The sequence below is a fragment of the Gopherus flavomarginatus genome, chromosome 11 (genome assembly GCF_025201925.1).
Source record: "Gopherus flavomarginatus isolate rGopFla2 chromosome 11, rGopFla2.mat.asm, whole genome shotgun sequence".
Lineage (NCBI taxonomy): Eukaryota > Metazoa > Chordata > Testudines > Testudinidae > Gopherus > Gopherus flavomarginatus.
In genome coordinates, this window is record NC_066627.1 from 49,578,174 (window position 1) to 49,595,757 (window position 17,584).

Below are 17,584 nucleotides of genomic sequence, written 5' to 3' on the forward strand. Positions count from 1 at the left end.
GGCAAGCTCTGGCTGGCAGCACTGTGTGCTGTTTAAGTTAGGACATGAACTTCAGTTAAAGTCTGAAGTCTCTTGCCATTTAACTCCTCAAACAGAAATGAGAGGCCTTGTTCTGAATGGCACATACAGCAATTCAAGAAACAAGGTCCATAAGGGTCAAAGTTACACTTGCTGTGGGAACTGACTTGTGGTTAAATGCTCAAGTGCTGGGGCATTAATGCTGACCTCAGGCACTGATTTGTTCATTCTGAGCTTCTCAGGCAGTTTCTGACTTAAGCAGTGGGAATGTTACACTAAAGCTCAGCAACAATGAAAGGGGCCTGTTGTGGATTTGAAGGTGTGAATGCTGTTTAAAAAGCCATGCCTGTAAGAGCACTGCTGCACAGTGAAGGAACCAGAGAAATTCTTCCCCCTCGTGTAACATGATGCGCCAAGTCTACAATGAACATATCGCCGGCACTCAGCTCAGCTACTGGGGACAAGCAAAGCACAGCCACTGTGGCACATTCAATTTAGTTACTGAGTGGTAACCACCTCTGTGGCAGCTGGGTCACTAAAGGAAACATTTGGTGAAGATGAACTGCTGGCTCCATCCATGGATAGGGAAGGGGGGAATCTGAACAGGCAGCTAGGGTCTTACATAAACAGCTGCAGAGCAGGACTGTCCTCTCTCTATTATCCCTGCATTTACTATTCTGCAGATATGCGCAGAATGGATTTTCCCCAGAGGGCACTGGCTTGTTACATAACTCAGCAGCATAGTGTTAGCAGAGCATGAGTGATCACAGATGGCAACAGCAGAGGCAAAACATGGACCACTTGGGAGATGCATGATGCTGGGTGCTTTAAAAATAGCATATCCCCAACCCCCACGGGAGCAAAACATCCACCTCTTCCCTTAAAACCAAGAGGTGAAGTATGCTATTCTAGTAGCACCTAGTCACACCAGAACAAGGAAGGATCAGTTATCACTGAAGTCCATCTCAAGGGTTCACAATTCTGCTCATTCATTCTTAACCCCCTACCTCAACCCCACCAGGAACCTGCATTATACACAGCCAACGATCCACCAGCCTGTGCACTATAGCAGCCCCACCATTCTGTCACTCACTGTGATGGACCTTTTATCACATACATGGTACTAGAGGGCGAGTATCTAGAGCAAAGTCTCAACTAAGGGTGTCTTTGCTTTCCTAGGTAAAGTCATATCCTTACCTCCAAAAAATAAAAAAAATTAGTTTCTCACAGCAGCTCTTCAGCTGAGAAAAGCAGCTGCTGATTGATTGATGCTGGTAAGAAATGCCCCAAATAACCTACTTGTCTGGGCACATTCCAAACTGGTGCCTAGAGAAAGGGGACGGAGAGCACATCTTTATTACATCATCTCTGGAATGCTCATTTCAGGTCAAGGCACATCAATAGCAGCAAGGAAATTAGGAGCCAAGGCTGCCAAAGTGTCCTTAACTCATCCTGTTGTACATGCATATTACTGCAGAGGCCTGTCTCTACTCTACGGGTTGATCTTACCACATGTTGCACAACTTCACCATGAGGGGCGGGAAACAGTGACATGTGCCAACCAGCTCCAATTTGTAATTTCCTTTAATATCTAATTTGAGTCTAAGCTCCTCAGTCTCCTGAGCACAGCGAGCAGAACAGGTGGGCTAAGTTCCAGTTTAGTCATTTTCCCACTAATGACGTGTCACGGATCTCTCCTGATCAGCATTACACAGAGAGCACTGCAGGAGCTTTTGGCAGACCAAGGTTCTCCAAAGGCAAGTTTTACTTTCATCTCCCAGATCTGCAATTTTCCAGTTTCAACCTGGTTCTCTGGCTGGGAGAGCCCCTAGTAACTGCTTCTGTTTCCAAGTGGCTCTGCCACAAATAAATACTTCCCCGTTACTGAGGACACCAGCTCAATGTAACCCCATTTCCCAGTTCTACAGCTCTGACAGGCTAGGCTTTTGGCTACTGGAGTCCTTTAGGTTCTGAATACAGCAGTGGCAAAAGCAAATGAAAGCTTCACTTCCTCCTTGAATTTTGGAGTTCCTAGATGTGGTTTAGGGAACTGAGCCTAGAAGGAAAGTGGTTCCATTTAAACTGGGCTGGGAGCAATCTGTTAAAATACAACAATTCTGTAAACTTTCTGCCTGTGAATGCTTATATCACCCAACCGTGCCAAATACAGGAACACGTGCCTGGCATTGCACAAGTATGTTTCACATTCAGAGGAACTCCCTTATTTAGTACTGGGAAGTAAAAATGAAACAAGACCAGTTACATTCCTTCTAGGTGAAGCAGGATTGTAAATGTTGAAAACTCACCTGTCACTTTGCCCAGTGTATTCCTAAGCAGTTTGTAGAGCTGTTTTACCTCTTCAAATTCAAGAGGGGTGTTATCAGTCCAGTACATTATATTGGGGTGGGAATGGGTATGCAGAGCCCAGGAAATCTGATGTTCACTCTTCCAGCTTCAGGATTGTCTAAACTAAGCTTAGCCTGATTGCAACCATTAAGCAGAGGAGGATGTGGAAAGGAGGATGAAGTAGCTGAGCAAAACTGTATTGCATCCAAAAGATAGCTAGTGAGTAGAATATGGCACCTTATCATGGGAAGGCCTCTGTGCTCACCTCAAGTGGCCTCTGAGCACAGCGATGAGCTTTCGAAGAGGGGAAAGGCCTTATTTGCGCACAGACTGGCTAACCTGGTAAGGAGGGCTTTAAACTAGGTTCGATGGGGACAGGTGAGCAAAGCCCACAGGTAAGTGGGGAACAAGACCTGGGAGATGGGTTGGAAACAGGAGGGAGCACGGGCTATAATGGCAGAGAGGAAGGAGGGTCAGGGCAAAGTTGGGAGGCAAAATCAAACCAGTATCTTAGATGCCTTTATACAAATGCAAGAAGTATGGGTAATAAGCAGGAAGAACTGGAAGTGCTAATAAATAAATATAACTATGACATTATTGGCATTACTGAAACTTGGTGGGATAATACACATGACTGGAATGTTGGTGTGGATGGGTATAGTTTGCTCAGGAAGGATAGACAGGGGAAAAAGGGAGGAGGTGTTGCCTTATATATTAAAAATGTACACACTTGGACTGAGGTGGAGATGGACATAGAGACGGAAGGGTGGAGAGTCTCTGGGTTAGGCTAAAAGGGGTAAAAAACACAGGTGATGTCGTGCTGGGAGTCTACTACAGGCCACCAAATCAGGCGGAAGAGGCTTTTTTCAAACAACTAACAAAATCATCCAAAGCCCAAGATTTGGTGGTGATGGGGGACTTCAACTATCCAGATATATGTTGGGAAAATAACAACGCGGGGCACAGACTATCCAATAAGTTCCTGGACTGCATTGCAGACAACTTTTTATTTCAGAAAGTTGAAAAAGCTACTAGGGGGGAAGCTGTTCTAGACTTGATTTTAACAAATAGGGAGGAACTTGTTGAGAGTTTGAAAGTAGAAGGAAGCTTGGGTCAAAGTGATCATGAAATCATAGAATTTGCAATTCTAAGGAAGGGTAGAAGGGAGTACAGCAGAATAGAGACAATGGATTTCAGGAAGGCGGATTTTGGTAAGCTCAGAGAGCTGATAGGCAAGGTCCCATGGGAATTAAGACTGAGAGGAAAAACAACTGAGGAAAGTTGGCAGTTTTTCAAAGGGACGCTATTAAGGGCCCAAAAGCAAGTTATTCCGATGGTTAGGAAAGATAGAAAATGTGGCAAAAGACCACCTTGGCTTACCCTTGAGATCTTGCGAGACCTACAAAATAAAAAGGCATCATATAAAAAATGGAAACTAGGTCAGATCACGAAGGATGAATATAGGCAAATAACACAGGAATGCAGAGGCAAGATTAGAAAAGCAAAGGCACAAAATGAACTCAAACTAGCTATGGGAATAAAGGGAAACAAGAAGACTTTTTATCAATACATTAGAAGCAAGAGGAAGACTAAGGACAGGGTAGGCCCACTGCTCAATGAGGAGGGGGTAACAGTAACAGGAGACTTGGAAATGGCAGAGATGCTTAATGACTTCTTTGTTTCGGTCTTCACTGAGAAGTCTGAAGGAATGTCTAGTATAGTGAATGCTTACGGGAAGAGGGTAGGTTTAGAAGAGAAAATAAGGAAAGAGCAAGTAAAAAATCACTTAGAAAAGTTAGATGCCTGCAAGTCACCAGGGCCTGATGAAATGCATCCTAGAATACTCAAGGAGTTAATAGAAGAGGTATCTGAGCCTCTAGCTATTATCTTTGGGAAATCATGGGAGACGGGGGAGATTCCAGAAGACTGGAAGGGGGCAAATATAGTGCCCATCTATAAAAAGGGAAATAAAAACAACCCAGGAAACTACAGACCAGTTAGTTTAACTTCTGTGCCAGGGAAGATAATGGAGCAGGTAATCAAAGAAAACATCTGTAAACACTTGGAAGGTGGTAAGGTGATAGGGAATAGCCAGCATGGATTTGTAAAGAACAAATCGTGTCAAACTAATCTGATAGCGTTCTTTGATAGGATAACGAGCCTTGTGGATAAGGGAGAAGCGGTGGATGTGATATATCTAGACTTCAGTAAGGCATTTGATACAGTCTCACATGATATTCTTATAGATAAGCTAGGAAAGTACAATTTAGATGGGGCTACTATAAGGTGGGTGCATAACTGGCTGGATAACCGTACTCAGAAAGTAGTTGTTAATGGCTCCCAATCCTGCTGGAAAGGTATAACAAGTGGGGTTCCGCAGGGGTCTGTTTTGGGACCGGTTCTGTTCAATATCTTCATCAACGATTTAGATGTTGGCATAGAAAGTACGCTCATTAAGTTTGCGGACGATACCAAACTGGGAGGGATTGCAACTGCTTTGGAGGACAGGGTCAAAATTCAAAATGATCTGGACAAGTTGGAGAAATGGTCTGAGGTAAACAGGATGAAGTTCAATAAAGATAAATGCAAAGTGCTCCACTTAGGAAGGAACAGTTTCACACATATAGAATGGGAAGAGACTGTCTAGGAAGGAGTATGGCAGAAAGAGATCTAGGGGTCATAGTGGACCACAAGCTTAATATGAGTCAACAGTGTGATACTGTTGCAAAAAAAGCAAACGTGATTCTGGGATGCATTAACAGGTGTGTTGTAAACAAGACACGAGAAGTCATTCTTCCGCTTTACTCTGCGCTGGTTAGGCCTCAACTGGAGTATTGTGTCCAGTTCTGGGCACCGCATTTCAAGAAAGATGTGGAGAAATTGGAGAGGGTCCAGAGAAGAGCAACAAGAATGATTAAAGGTCTTGAGAACATGACCTATGAAGGAAGGCTGAAGGAATTGGGTTTGTTTAGTTTGGAAAAGAGAAGACTGAGAGGGGACATGATAGCAGTTTTCAGGTATCTAAAAGGGTGTCATCAGGAGGAGGGAGAAAACTTGTTCACCTTAGCCTCCAATGATAGAACAAGAAGCAATGGGCTTAAACTGCAGCAAGGGAGATTTAGGTTGGACATTAGGAAAAAGTTCCTAACTGTCAGGGTAGTTAAACACTGGAATAGATTGCCTAGGGAGGTTGTGGAATCTCCATCTCTGGAGATATTTAAGAGTAGGTTAGATAAATGTCTATCAGGGATGGTTTAGACAGTATTTGGTCCTGCCATGAGGGCAGGGGACTGGACTCGATGACCTCTCGAGGTCCCTTCCAGTCCTAGAGTCTATGAGCTTCATTTTTGTATAAACAGAAGAAAATTGCTATATTACATGCAAACACCACAATTAAGAGAACATTAAGGCCGCTCTAGTTATCGACAAGGCTGCCGGTGAAGCCTTCTGTCCCCTCGTGTACACATGATACAAGGATACTATTCTTCCCCAGCAGGATCCCTCCCTCTTATTGGTCAGAGCACAGGGAATGAGCCAGCAGGAAACTTTCTGTCCCAGTTGTTTGAGTGGTCCCTTGCCTCACCACACACTAGCCAGCTCGGTCAGTGAGTGTGGTAGGGGTCCTCTCAGGCAACTGAGACTTGTGTTAGACATGTTTCCAACACAGGGTTTGGAGAACATTAGACAGGGCTGCTGCTAGTTCTGTTTTCCATCTCCTTTTTATGATTTTTTTGTTTAAATAAAGGTGGTTGAAAGCCTCAGGAAGTAGTTCTTACATGAGTCAGTGGATAAATAGCTCTAAGAATATAAAAGGCTCCACTGTGCCATTACACAGTACAGCCAATAAGTGGGATGGTGCAATAGGTGGAGAAAAGAGTTGCAGAAAAACTGCAGAACACTTACCCAATTGCAAAGCGCACTAATGCTTTGCCCTGAATTTAAGCAGCACATGTAACCTGGTCCATTCTGGTTTCAAGCTCAAAGGCATCAGGTCGGTCCTGTGGGTTAGCAGCTAACATGTCTTTCAAGAGTTGCTTGATTCCCTCAGACATGGAAGTCCTGCGTTTCTGGGGGATATGCAACTCCATCTTTGGGTTTTCTAGCAGTGCTTCCCCAACGGGCACAATCTCTGTGCCCTGCTTGATGTAGGTCCCCAGTAGCTCTTTCTTGGTCTCTGCATCGATGAAAGTTATCCTCTCAATCATGGCCCAGATGATGATGCCCAGGGCAAAGATGTCTGCCTTGGCTGTGTAGTGTCCCTCCCAGACCTCAGGGGCCATGTAGAAGTCAGAGCCGCAGGCTGAAGACAGCCAGTACTTGTTCACATTCACATTTTTGTTATCATTCCCACCTTCCTTGCCCCGAGCCGTCAGGCCAGCACAGACCTTGCTCAGTCCGAAGTCTGCCACCTTGAGAACAGGGGTGCCAGACTTCTCGGTGATCAAGATGTTGTCTGGCTTCAGGTCCCTGTGCACAATATGGTTCTTGTGCAGGAAGGCAATTGCGCTGGTTAGCTGTAGCATGAAACTCTTGTTAGTGGCTGGGTCCGGTCGCCGCGAGAGCACGTACTGATTCAGATCTCCCCCTTCGCAGAACTCCATGACGAACCAGAGATAACAGGGCTCCTCAGCATAGCCCAAGATTCTCTCACCTTACAAAAGAAAGAAAGAGGCATGGTAATGGCAGACACAGCAAGAGTTTAGCAATGGTAAGGACAGTTATGATTTAAATGCAGCGGAAAGTCCTGATGAGTCTAGCCAGAGCTGCCCTCATGAGGACATGCTGGTGATCACTACTGCTAAGTGTGTCATTTGTAAGTTATGCAGAAGGCTGCAGACTGGCTGACTGACACCCTCATCTCTATAGTTTAACTGCTTTGGTGTCCTGTGGAATAAGGGGGCTATAGCATAGTTTTCATTTCCTATCACAGTCACAACTGTACCCTAGACACCAGCTTAAAGGATGGTTTGCTTTAAAAGTTGTTCTACAAGTGGCTCTGAGAAAAGGTAAACACGGATCCATCCTCCGTAGTTTCTACAGAGCTCAGATTGCAAGTGAACAGTTTTACTATCAGTCCTGCAGGCTCCACCTGGAATCTGAAAACCAAGCCATGTTCTTCAGCTTCTGCATTTACCACCAATAAGATTCTGCAGTTCGAATTCTCGGCCTTGCTGATGATCTAGGAATCAGAAGAGAATCGAGCTTGCTCTCCTATAAGGTTTCTTCTGCTGTGGTGACCGGCACCACTAAGGGCTGTCCTGCTCTTAAGTTTTACTGGCCAAGCTCCATTGGTAAGTATCAGAGGGGTAGCTGCGTTAGTCTGTGTCCACAAAAACAACGAGGAGCCTGGTGGCACCTTAAAGACTAACAGCTTTATTTGGGCATGAGCTTTCGTGGGTAAAAAACCATTTATTCAGCTTATGCCCAAATAAATCTGTTAGTCTTTAAGGTGCCGCTGGATTCCTCGTTGTTTCTATTGGTAAGGGGTAGGTTTTTTTGCTAACATAGGTGTATATTGGTAAAAGCCTCATGTGTATATATAGTTATACCAGTACAAAGCCTACTGATTACCATTAGAGATTATTTGGGATGATATCTGTGCCTACAGCTGTATTTCCAGCAGGGAGGGAAGGAATCTTGAACCGTTTGCCTTCTAGCAAATAGCACTTCCTGAATATAGTGAACTCACATGATGCAGGAGAGAAGATGGAAGTTGACCTTGGTTATACAGACAGAAGCTGTTAGTGCAACTTATTTCCTCATAAATTGTTGAGAATTACACTTCACCATAAACCCAGAGTACTCAACTTGATTGCCTCTACTTTTTCTATCAAATCACATGGGCAGAGTTGAAAAGTTAAAATGTGTTAAATGACTCCACCCTCCAGCAAATAAACATTCTAGCACAGGCTCCAGAGAACGCGTGGGAAAGAAACTAGGATTTCCAATGGCTGATAAAGCCAAAGAACACCAAACAAGCCAAGTCATCAGCTCTTTAATGGCCAGTGATTGGTATGGGTAGGTGGAGAGAAATATTGGTTATTTGCATAAACAGTCTGTAACCATGACTACTACCATGGAAATTAGAAAAGGAGAATCTGGCTGCACCTCCCTGTCCTATGTGAATAAAAAATAATAATACGAGATTACCTATCTCCTAGAACTGGAAGGGACCTTGAAAGGTCATCGAGTCCAGTCCCCTGCCTTCACTAGCAGGATCAAGTACTGATTTTTGCCCCAGATCCCTAAGTGGCCCCCCTCGAGGACTGAACTCAGAACCCTGGGTTTAGCAGGCCAATGCTCAAACCACTGAGCTATCCCTCCCCAGCAATGAAAGTTAGATGATAGGGAGGAGTGGGAGGGAGACCCTTTAAACCAGCAGTTCCCAACCGGGGTCCAAGGCCCTCTTAGGGCCGCAAGCAGGTTTCAGGGGGTCCACCATCAGAGTCACTAGAGCTCAGGGCAGAACGCTAAAGCCCCGTCACCCAGAGCTGAACCTGAAGTCTGAGCAATTTAGTTTTGTGGGACCACCTGTGGTATGAGGCCCTGGGCAATTGCCCTGCTTCCTACCCTGCCAATGCTGGCCCTGGCTTTTATATGCAGAGAAACAGTTATGGCACGGGTGGGCTGTAGAGTTTTTATAGCATTGGGGGGGGTGCACTCAGAAAGAAAAACGTTGAGAACCCCAGCTTTAAACAAGCCATCAGAAAGTGGGGTGCTGGTGGCCAAATCAAGGCTCCCTAATAAGAGTACTGAAAGAGGGAATCCCTCCAAGCTACAGTCTCTGTGGCAAACAGTCTATTTGGGGAAGGAAGGGTTATTTGTTTCTGGAGATGAAAACTCAGAACAGGAAAACAGCATCTACTGTCTGAGCCGCCCTTGGTGAGAGAGTGGGAAAAGGACATGACAAAATGGAAAACCAAAGACAGAACTACTGGTCTTGGGAACAAAAACGTTTGCACAGTGAAAACAGTTACGTGCACTTAGTTTATAATTTTATTAACTCAGCTTAATTAAAACTCTGACAACACCTCCTTAAGACACAAGGTTTGTTTGTGTATACCCTTCAGTCAGTGCTGCTCCAGCCCTCTGCAGGAAGATTTTGGGTGGCATGGCTATTCCTGTTCTGGTAATAACTCTGAACAGCTGTTCTACGAGTTGTGTATTCTATGCATGAGGACGTATGGACTCTGCTTATAACAGCAATGTCACACCCCTTGTGTGCATGTTATACAGAAGTAGGAGTGCAGGTAGTACCAGGCTATAGGGCACATGTGGGAATGCAAAAGCATTCCGATTCTAGTGGCAGTGATGGCACCTTTCTACAAGTGTGACCTGTGTGGTGGTGGCCAAGCTCAGTAACAAAGCCAGTCAGTTTCCAACTGGCTGAAATATTGGCTTAGCAATGAAGAAAAAGCCTTCAGTTTTTAAGAGCAAAGTGAGGAGTGTTGCGTTTTGAAGCACATTCTCTGCCACTGGACTCCCACAAGCCAAGTGCTCTCGTGTCAAGACAGCTGCACCAACAGTAATAGGCCAAGTACAGGCTAGTAACTAGGGGTGGGACACTGACCTACCAGGTCTAGGCCAGGAGCACTATTTATTCCCTTACTTATTTTCTGGGTTATAGAAAGTATTTTAATTTGTTCAATCACCTTGCTGCTGTCAGAACAAAGAGCCTCCATTTAAAGAGCTGACAAAGTAGCTAAAATGGAATTTCTGAAAGTGAAATTAAGTGACCAAGAACAATGAAAAGTTTAGACAATAGGTGTGATTAGAGCTGGGAAAAAAGCAGCCAGATGGGGACCAAAATGACCTTCAGCATAATTTAGGAAAGTCCTCAGTATGCTTTGGGTTATGCTGGTTGCAGTGATCCCATAGGCTCTCCTTAGCCCTCCTCTCTGGCATGTCCCCTTACTCACACACCAGGGAGTAAGGGGCCTAGAACTGGCAATGGCAACTACCTCCCCTATATCAGGACCAATCCTATATTGATCCTTCAAGGCTGCTTTCAAGCGATTTCGTGCTATCGAGACAGTGCAAGTCAGCTGGAACCAACACAGAGAATCTGGCCCAATAGTTGCAATAAGTGACAAATAATGTTACACTCTGGTTGCATGTGCACACTCACACAACTGTGGCGGCGGGTCTGAAGACTGCATGCAGCGGAATTTTGAAGAGGGTGCTCGTTGGCACTCGTGTAGTGAGGACCAGGTGATGATTTGTGTGGGACCATAAACTACACTGAGACTAATCGTAGGAATCCTATACATACAGGATAGAACATTGCCCTTGGGTAGGAATTTTGCATTTGAAATTCTGCTAATTATCCAGTCTCCTATTTTGACTTATGCAGGAATGTTACACACCAACAGCAGCAAGAGCAGACACCTTGCAGTAGGTTTAGTGGGAAAAGCAACATGGGACACCAGCCCCTTTTTTGTTCCTGCATTTGCCTTCATCCTCCCCTTGATCTTTGCCCTTTCTTTATTTGCACTCTATGGCTTTTGGGGTGATTTGTTGGCCACTCTCCTCTTCTCCTCTCTCCCCTCACCCCCATTGTTGGGGTCCTTCCCTTTTTTGTCTCGGAAGGGTGCATAGAAGGACTGAGTTCTAGTTAGTTTTCCTCAGCAGTTTTTGAACTTAGCATAGAGAAAATTACTGGGAACAGTCTCCTTCTGCCTCTGGGTTTTTACTAGGGTGACCAGACAGCAAATATGAAAAATCGGGATGGAGGTAGGGGGTAATAGGAGCCTATATAAGAAAAAGATCCAAAAATTGGGACTGTCCCTTTAAAATTGGGACATCTGGTCACCCTACATTTTACACACAGAGCAGGCAGCAAAGGGAGACTAAGAGAAAAGACAACTGATTTACATCATGGATCAGTCTCAGAACTTGTCTGAGTGTTTACATAAAGTCCCACTGAATTCAAGGACATTGCACTCTAGTCTAGGTGGTGTAGGATGGATAACGTGCACTAACCCCTTCATTGCTGCAGTGACGTTCCCCTGAAACACGTATTGGAACCTCAGCATTTCAAAGTGACTTAATTTAGTCAAATTACTGAGCAAATTTAATAGCTATCGAACTGGTGTCCCTTTCGCCATTGTTGAAATTAGATGTAATCTTAAAATACACTTGTTAGCTGTTAAGATTCATATGCCAAACAGATACGGCTAGCACACAGCACTGAAAAGAGATGGCCACAGACACTGGTATAAGCCGGTGGCATCTGAAACTAACAGGCTATGCGCTGCTATGTTGTAACCACTGTACAGGCCGTAGAGTCATGGACACTGTAGAAGTATTTTGAGAGCTACGGCATGGAGTCCAGGCTGCTGCGCAGCCAGCCTGCTGCATGTTAGGGCAGTGCTTACTAGCATGTCAGCTATCTATGTTCAGTTTCTCTCTAGTAAGCTAGTTCTGTACATTGACACCATTGGCTAGAACAGTCCATAGGGCACGTGGTCGAACATGAGCCCTGAACATGTGTATGTATGAAGGCTTTGCCGATGTGTGTACTTCCCTCTCACTGGTCCCTCAATTGAGACTAATGGAACTCCAAGCCAGGTGCTCAGCTTCAGCTGTATTTTGCTTTAACCAGAGATGCCGAAAAATGAATTTTGGATCATAAATGACATTCACTCTGCAAAAGAATTTGAACCCTACAGTCTAGTGGTCTGTTACTTGAGACTCATCCAAAATGAGGAGCAGGAGTTAATCCCCACGTCCTGAACCTCAGCACATTGGCACAACATCTGTGCATGCCTGTAAATAGCCCGGCTGAGGTCAGGCAGAATGGCATGGCAGGGATTCTAAGCGCTGGGCACATGGGCCAGAACACTGTTGGTAGGGGGGAACAAGAGGGGCATGATCAAGCCCAGGTGCCTTGGGTGACTGGGGAAGGGGTAACTGAGGTACAGTAGCTTTTGGCGAGGTCTCCCCCACCTGTTTACCTACTTCAAAGCACCTATCAGTATAAGTTACATAGCTCTGGAGGTAACTGAGCTGCAAGCTATTGAGGTTTTTGGGGGGCGAACCGATGCACTTTGGAACATATAGGGTTCTTCACCTAGCAAATAGCAGAACTCAAGCTTACTGACAGGTCTGTGATGACAGGATAGGTATGGGGAGGATGGGGGGGTGCAGTAGCTTTGAGGGAGAAATTCACCAAATGCAGGTTCAAGCTGGCTTTGATTGTTGCAACGCAGTGCATGTCTCCCCCTCAGGATAGGAAGGGGATGGGGGTCCCAGGGTAGTCTCCCCAATTTACAGCTTCCTGCAGCAGAATCCTTTACTTTCCTATACAATTGGCTCCACTTGTTGCCATGAGGGGAGGGAAGGTCTGAGGGAGAGGGGGTGGCTTCTGGATCTCTCCGCCTGAGGGAGTTTCTAGGGTAGGGGAGAACATACCGGAATCTTTCAGAGAAGAATATTGTCTTGGGGAACCTCTTTCCCCAATTTCCAGGGAAGGACTCCACTACAGGGACTGTACGAGGGCCCAGAGGGGAGCCCCCATGACCTTTCTGCCAGGTCTCCAGACTCAGATAACGCTGGCTCTGCTTATTATAAATAAGGTGGGTCCCACTGGAGGAGGGGCAGGGCCCTCAGGGGTGGTACCCGTGTGTAGGATTCTAATTATCTTTCAGAAAGTTCTCCCTGAGGAACATGCATAGTTGATTGCCTGTTGCTGGGTGTATGAGAAGGAATCCCTATGAGGGGTATGGGAGCTTCCCTCCTTTCTTGGGGGTGGGAGCATATAGTGGGACCCAGAGGTGTGGCACAAGTAGAACAGGTCTTCCTTACAGCTGAGTGGGAATATACGGGCTATGGAAGGCCCCTGGCTGAAGTTGTATGTGGGGGAAGAGGTTGCGGGAGGGGGACCCTATACCAGATACAGGTAGAGCGATCTCTGCTTGCTGCTGTGTGAGGGGGTTTATGGAGGATCCCCCTGAGGACATATAGGAGATAGTGGGGGGAAAGGGGGAGAAGCAATACTTCTCAGGGATATCTCCACCAGGTGCAGGTAAAGTGGACAGCTTGTTACTGCATGGGTGCGTATTATGAAGGGTTCGGGGGGGGGGGGTGAGTGAACTACAAGGGTGCCAGGACTGTGTACAGGTCCTGTGGGCAAGTCCCAGTAACTTTCAGGGAGGTCTCCACCAGGCTTAAGTTGAGTTACCTCTGCATGTTGCAGCGTGGGTGACTGGGAGTCACTGTGTGGGGTGTATAGGAGCTCCCAGGCTTTAGGAGGTGCAGAGGTTGCTGTGGGGGTGTAGGGGGATCTGATAGGGCTGTGGGGGCATATGGGAGTTTCAGAGCTATAGGGTCACCATGTGGGTTGCTGTGGGGGCCCGGGTATCTTTTAGGGAGATCTCCACCAGGCACAGGTAGAGCAGACTGTAGCTGTAGCTAAGAGGGCTTTATAGCGGGGGAGGGGGATCGCTGAGTGGGGTTTGGGGGCTCCATGGTTGGGGGGAGTACCTTTCAGGGAGGTCTCCATCAGGCACAGGTAGAGGGGGCTGTGGCTGTCACTGGGGGGGGGGGGGGGGGTGTTATACAGGAGATTGCTGACAGGTGTTTGGGGTCCCAGGGCTCGGTACCTTTCAGGGAGGTCTCCACCAGGCGCAGGTACAGCTGGAGGGGATACAGGGCTGGGGGGTTTACAGGGGGGTCGCTGAGAGGGGGTCACAGGAGGTTATACGGGGGGGTTGCTGAGGGGGCTCGGTACCTTTCAGGGAGGTCTCCACCAGCCGCAGGTACAGCTGGGGGGTGTACAGGGGGGTCGCTGGGGGGGTCCACAGGGGGGTCGGTACCTTTCAGGGAGGTCTCCACCAGGCGCAGGTACAGCTGGGGGGCATACAGGGCTGGGGGGTGTACAGGGGGTCGCTGAGGGGGGGTCACAGGGGGTTATACGGGGGCTCGGTACCTTTCAGGGAGGTCTCCACCAGCCGCAGGTACAGCTGGGGGGTGTACAGGGGGGTCGCTGGGGGGGTCTCAGGGGGGGTCGGTACCTTTCAGGGAGGTCTCCACCAGGCGCAGGTACAGCTGGGAGGTGTACAGGGGGGTCACAGGAGGTTATACGGGGGGGTCACTGGGGGGAGTCAGTACCTTTCAGGGAGGTCTCCACCAGGCGCAGGTACAGCTGGGGGGTGTACAGGGGGTCGCTGAGGGGGGGTCACAGGGGGTTATACGGGGGGGGTCGGTACCTTTCAGGGAGGTCTCCACCAGCCGCAGGTACAGCTGGGGGGTGTACAGGGGGGTCACAGGAGGTTATACAGGGGGCTCGCTGGGGGGGATCACAGGGGGGTCGGTACCTTTCAGGGAGGTCTCCACCAGCCGCAGGTACAGCTGGGGGGTGTACAGGGGGGTCGCTGGGGGGGTCCACAGGGGGGTCGGTACCTTTCAGGGAGGTCTCCACCAGGCGCAGGTACAGCTGGGGGGCATACAGGGCTGGGGGGTGTACAGGGGGTCGCTGAGGGGGGGTCACAGGGGGTTATACGGGGGCTCGGTACCTTTCAGGGAGGTCTCCACCAGCCGCAGGTACAGCTGGGGGGTGTACAGGGGGGTCGCTGGGGGGGCCTCAGGGGGGGTCGGTACCTTTCAGGGAGGTCTCCACCAGGCGCAGGTACAGCTGGGAGGTGTACAGGGGGGTCACAGGAGGTTATACGGGGGGGTCACTGGGGGGAGTCGGTACCTTTCAGGGAGGTCTCCACCAGGCGCAGGTACAGCTGGGGGGTGTACAGGGGGTCGCTGAGGGGGGGTCACAGGGGGTTATACGGGGGGGGTCGGTACCTTTCAGGGAGGTCTCCACCAGCCGCAGGTACAGCTGGGGGGTGTACAGGGGGGTCACAGGAGGTTATACAGGGGGCTCGCTGGGGGGGATCACAGGGGGGTCGGTACCTTTCAGGGAGGTCTCCACCAGCCGCAGGTACAGCTGGGGGGTGTACAGGGGGGTCGCTGGGGGGGGTCGCAGGGGGGTCGGTACCTTTCAGGGAGGTCTCCACCAGCCGCAGGTACAGCTGGGGGGTGTACAGGGGGGTCGCTGGGGGGGTCACAGGGGGGGTCGGTACCTTTCAGGGAGGTCTCCACCAGCCGCAGGTACAGCTGGGGGGTGTACAGGGGGGTCGCTGGGGGGGTCACAGGGGGGGTCGGTACCTTTCAGGGAGGTCTCCACCAGGCGCAGGTACAGCTGGGGGGTGTACAGGGGGTCGCTGGGGGGGTCACAGGGGGGGCCGGTACCTTTCAGGGAGGTCTCCACCAGCCGCAGGTACAGCTGGGGGGTGTACAGGGGGGTCGCTGGGGGGGTCTCAGGGGGGGTCGGTACCTTTCAGGGAGGTCTCCACCAGCCGCAGGTACAGCTGGGGGGTGTACTGGGGGGTCGCTGGGGGGGTCACAGGGGGGGTCGGTACCTTTCAGGGAGGTCTCCACCAGCCGCAGGTACAGCTGGGGGGTGTACTGGGGGGTCGCTGGGGGGGTCACAGGGGGGGTCGGTACCTTTCAGGGAGGTCTCCACCAGCCGCAGGTACAGCTGGGGGGTGTACAGGGGGGTCGCTGGGGGGGTCACAGGGGGGGTCGGTACCTTTCAGGGAGGTCTCCACCAGCCGCAGGTACAGCTGGGGGGTGTACAGGGCTGGGGGGTGTACAGGGGGGTCACAGGGGGGGTCGGTACCTTTCAGGGAGGTCTCCACCAGCCGCAGGTACAGCTGGGGGGTGTACAGGGGGTCGCTGGGGGGGTCACAGGGGGGGTCGGTACCTTTCAGGGAGGTCTCCACCAGCCGCAGGTACAGCCTGGGGGGTGTACAGGGGGGTCGCTGGGGGGGGTCACAGGGGGGGTCGGTACCTTTCAGGGAGGTCTCCACCAGCCGCAGGTACAGCTGGCTCTGCTTGTTGCCGTGGCTCATGCGCTGGCCCAGCCCGTCGCGCTGCAGCACGCACTCCTCGAAGCGCACCACGTTGGGGTGGCGGCGCCGCAGACTGGTCAGGGCCCAGAACTCGGCCAGCGCCAGCTCCACGTTCTCGGGCGCGTCGCAGCGGATCCGCTTGACGGCCAGGCGGGCGCCGCTGCGGCCCGACACGGCCTCGTACACCACCCCGTAGGAGCCGCGCCCGATCTCCGCCACCAGGCTGTAGCGCGGCGCCCCGGCCCCGCCGCCCGCCGCCGGCTCCATGGGGCCCCTCAGCGCCGGGCCCCGCTCCTGCTCCGGCCGCCGCCTCCGCTCGGCCGCGGGCCTTTGTGTCCCTCTGCGGCCGCCGTCCGCCGCGGCCGTTTCCATGGCTGCTCCGCCGCGGGGGGCTCTGGCTGCTGCCGCCCGGGACCCCCACTCCTCATCCCGCCGCCCGGGGCGCGGGGAGCATAGGCCGCCTCCGGGAACCGGAGCCTGCGAACGACACAAGCCCGACAGGCAGGGATTGAGACGGGGGGGCGTGGGACTAAGTCGGAGGACAGAAAAGCGCGCCCTGCCTGCCCCTTTAAGGGTTGAGCCAATAGCGGCTGCCGAGGCGGGTGAGGCCGAACCATTCTGGGGGGAGAGGGAGGAAAGAAAGAGGTCGCCCACCCCAAACGCCTCCAAGACAAACAGGAGCCGTTGGTTCCACGGGCAGCTAGACAGACGCCAATTAAAAATCCTAGTGGGGCATTACTAGCCTTGCCAAACGTTACCATTGGCTCAGCTCCCAATCCATTGCCTGGGTCCCCCCCGTTTAGAATGGTTTGTTCCCCGAAGTGTAAACACTCCAGCGCTGACTTCCGGGAGTTGGGAGAGTCCATTATGCACCCAGGGGAGGGGGAGAGAGGAATCGCTCATTTACCTGTCTCCCTGCCTGCCCGTGTAAAGCCCCCGCGGCTGGGCCTGGGGCCGCTGCCGGGCACGGGGCGGAGGTGCTGCTGCGGGCTCAGCGGGCGGGGCAGGGGGCGCTGAGAGGCCGCGGCTGCTGCTGCCGCGCTCCCCCCGGCCGCGGTGCTGGGGCCTGGGCGCTGCGCGCGGACAATGAGGCGGCGGCGGCTGGGATAAGAGCCGGGGCGCAAGAGCCCCTTACGTAACCCTGACGTAACAGCGGCCGGCTCCGGCCTGGGGGAGGGGAGCCCTTAATCCGCCCTCCGGCGCGGGGCGCGGCTGGCGGTGGCTACAGTGGCATGGGGGGTGCAGTGCTGGGATGTGAATGGGGGAGGGGTGCGCAGTGCTAAGAGTTGAATGGGGGAGGGGAGTGCAGTGATAGG

General features: G+C 50.8%; 1 protein-coding gene across 2 annotated transcripts in view; it reads right to left on the reverse strand.

Annotated features, from left to right (window-relative positions):
* Nucleotides 1-17,283, reverse strand: part of STK35 (serine/threonine kinase 35) — a 35,829-nt gene extending 18,546 nt beyond the window's left edge. Inside the window, exons 1-3 of one of the 2 annotated variants that reach the window (XM_050918367.1) lie at nucleotides 17,176-17,283; nucleotides 16,208-16,745; nucleotides 6,268-7,015 (exon numbers count right to left, since the gene is read on the reverse strand). In XM_050918367.1, the coding sequence (XP_050774324.1) occupies nucleotides 6,303-7,015; nucleotides 16,208-16,640 (1,146 nt within the window). In that variant the 5' untranslated portion in view covers nucleotides 16,641-16,745; nucleotides 17,176-17,283 and the 3' untranslated portion in view covers nucleotides 6,268-6,302. Of the gene's footprint in view, nucleotides 1-6,267; nucleotides 7,016-16,207; nucleotides 16,787-17,175 lie in introns of those variants that run through there. The other variant, XM_050918368.1, reaches the window with a different exon arrangement.
* Nucleotides 17,284-17,584: the final 301 nt, after the last annotated feature.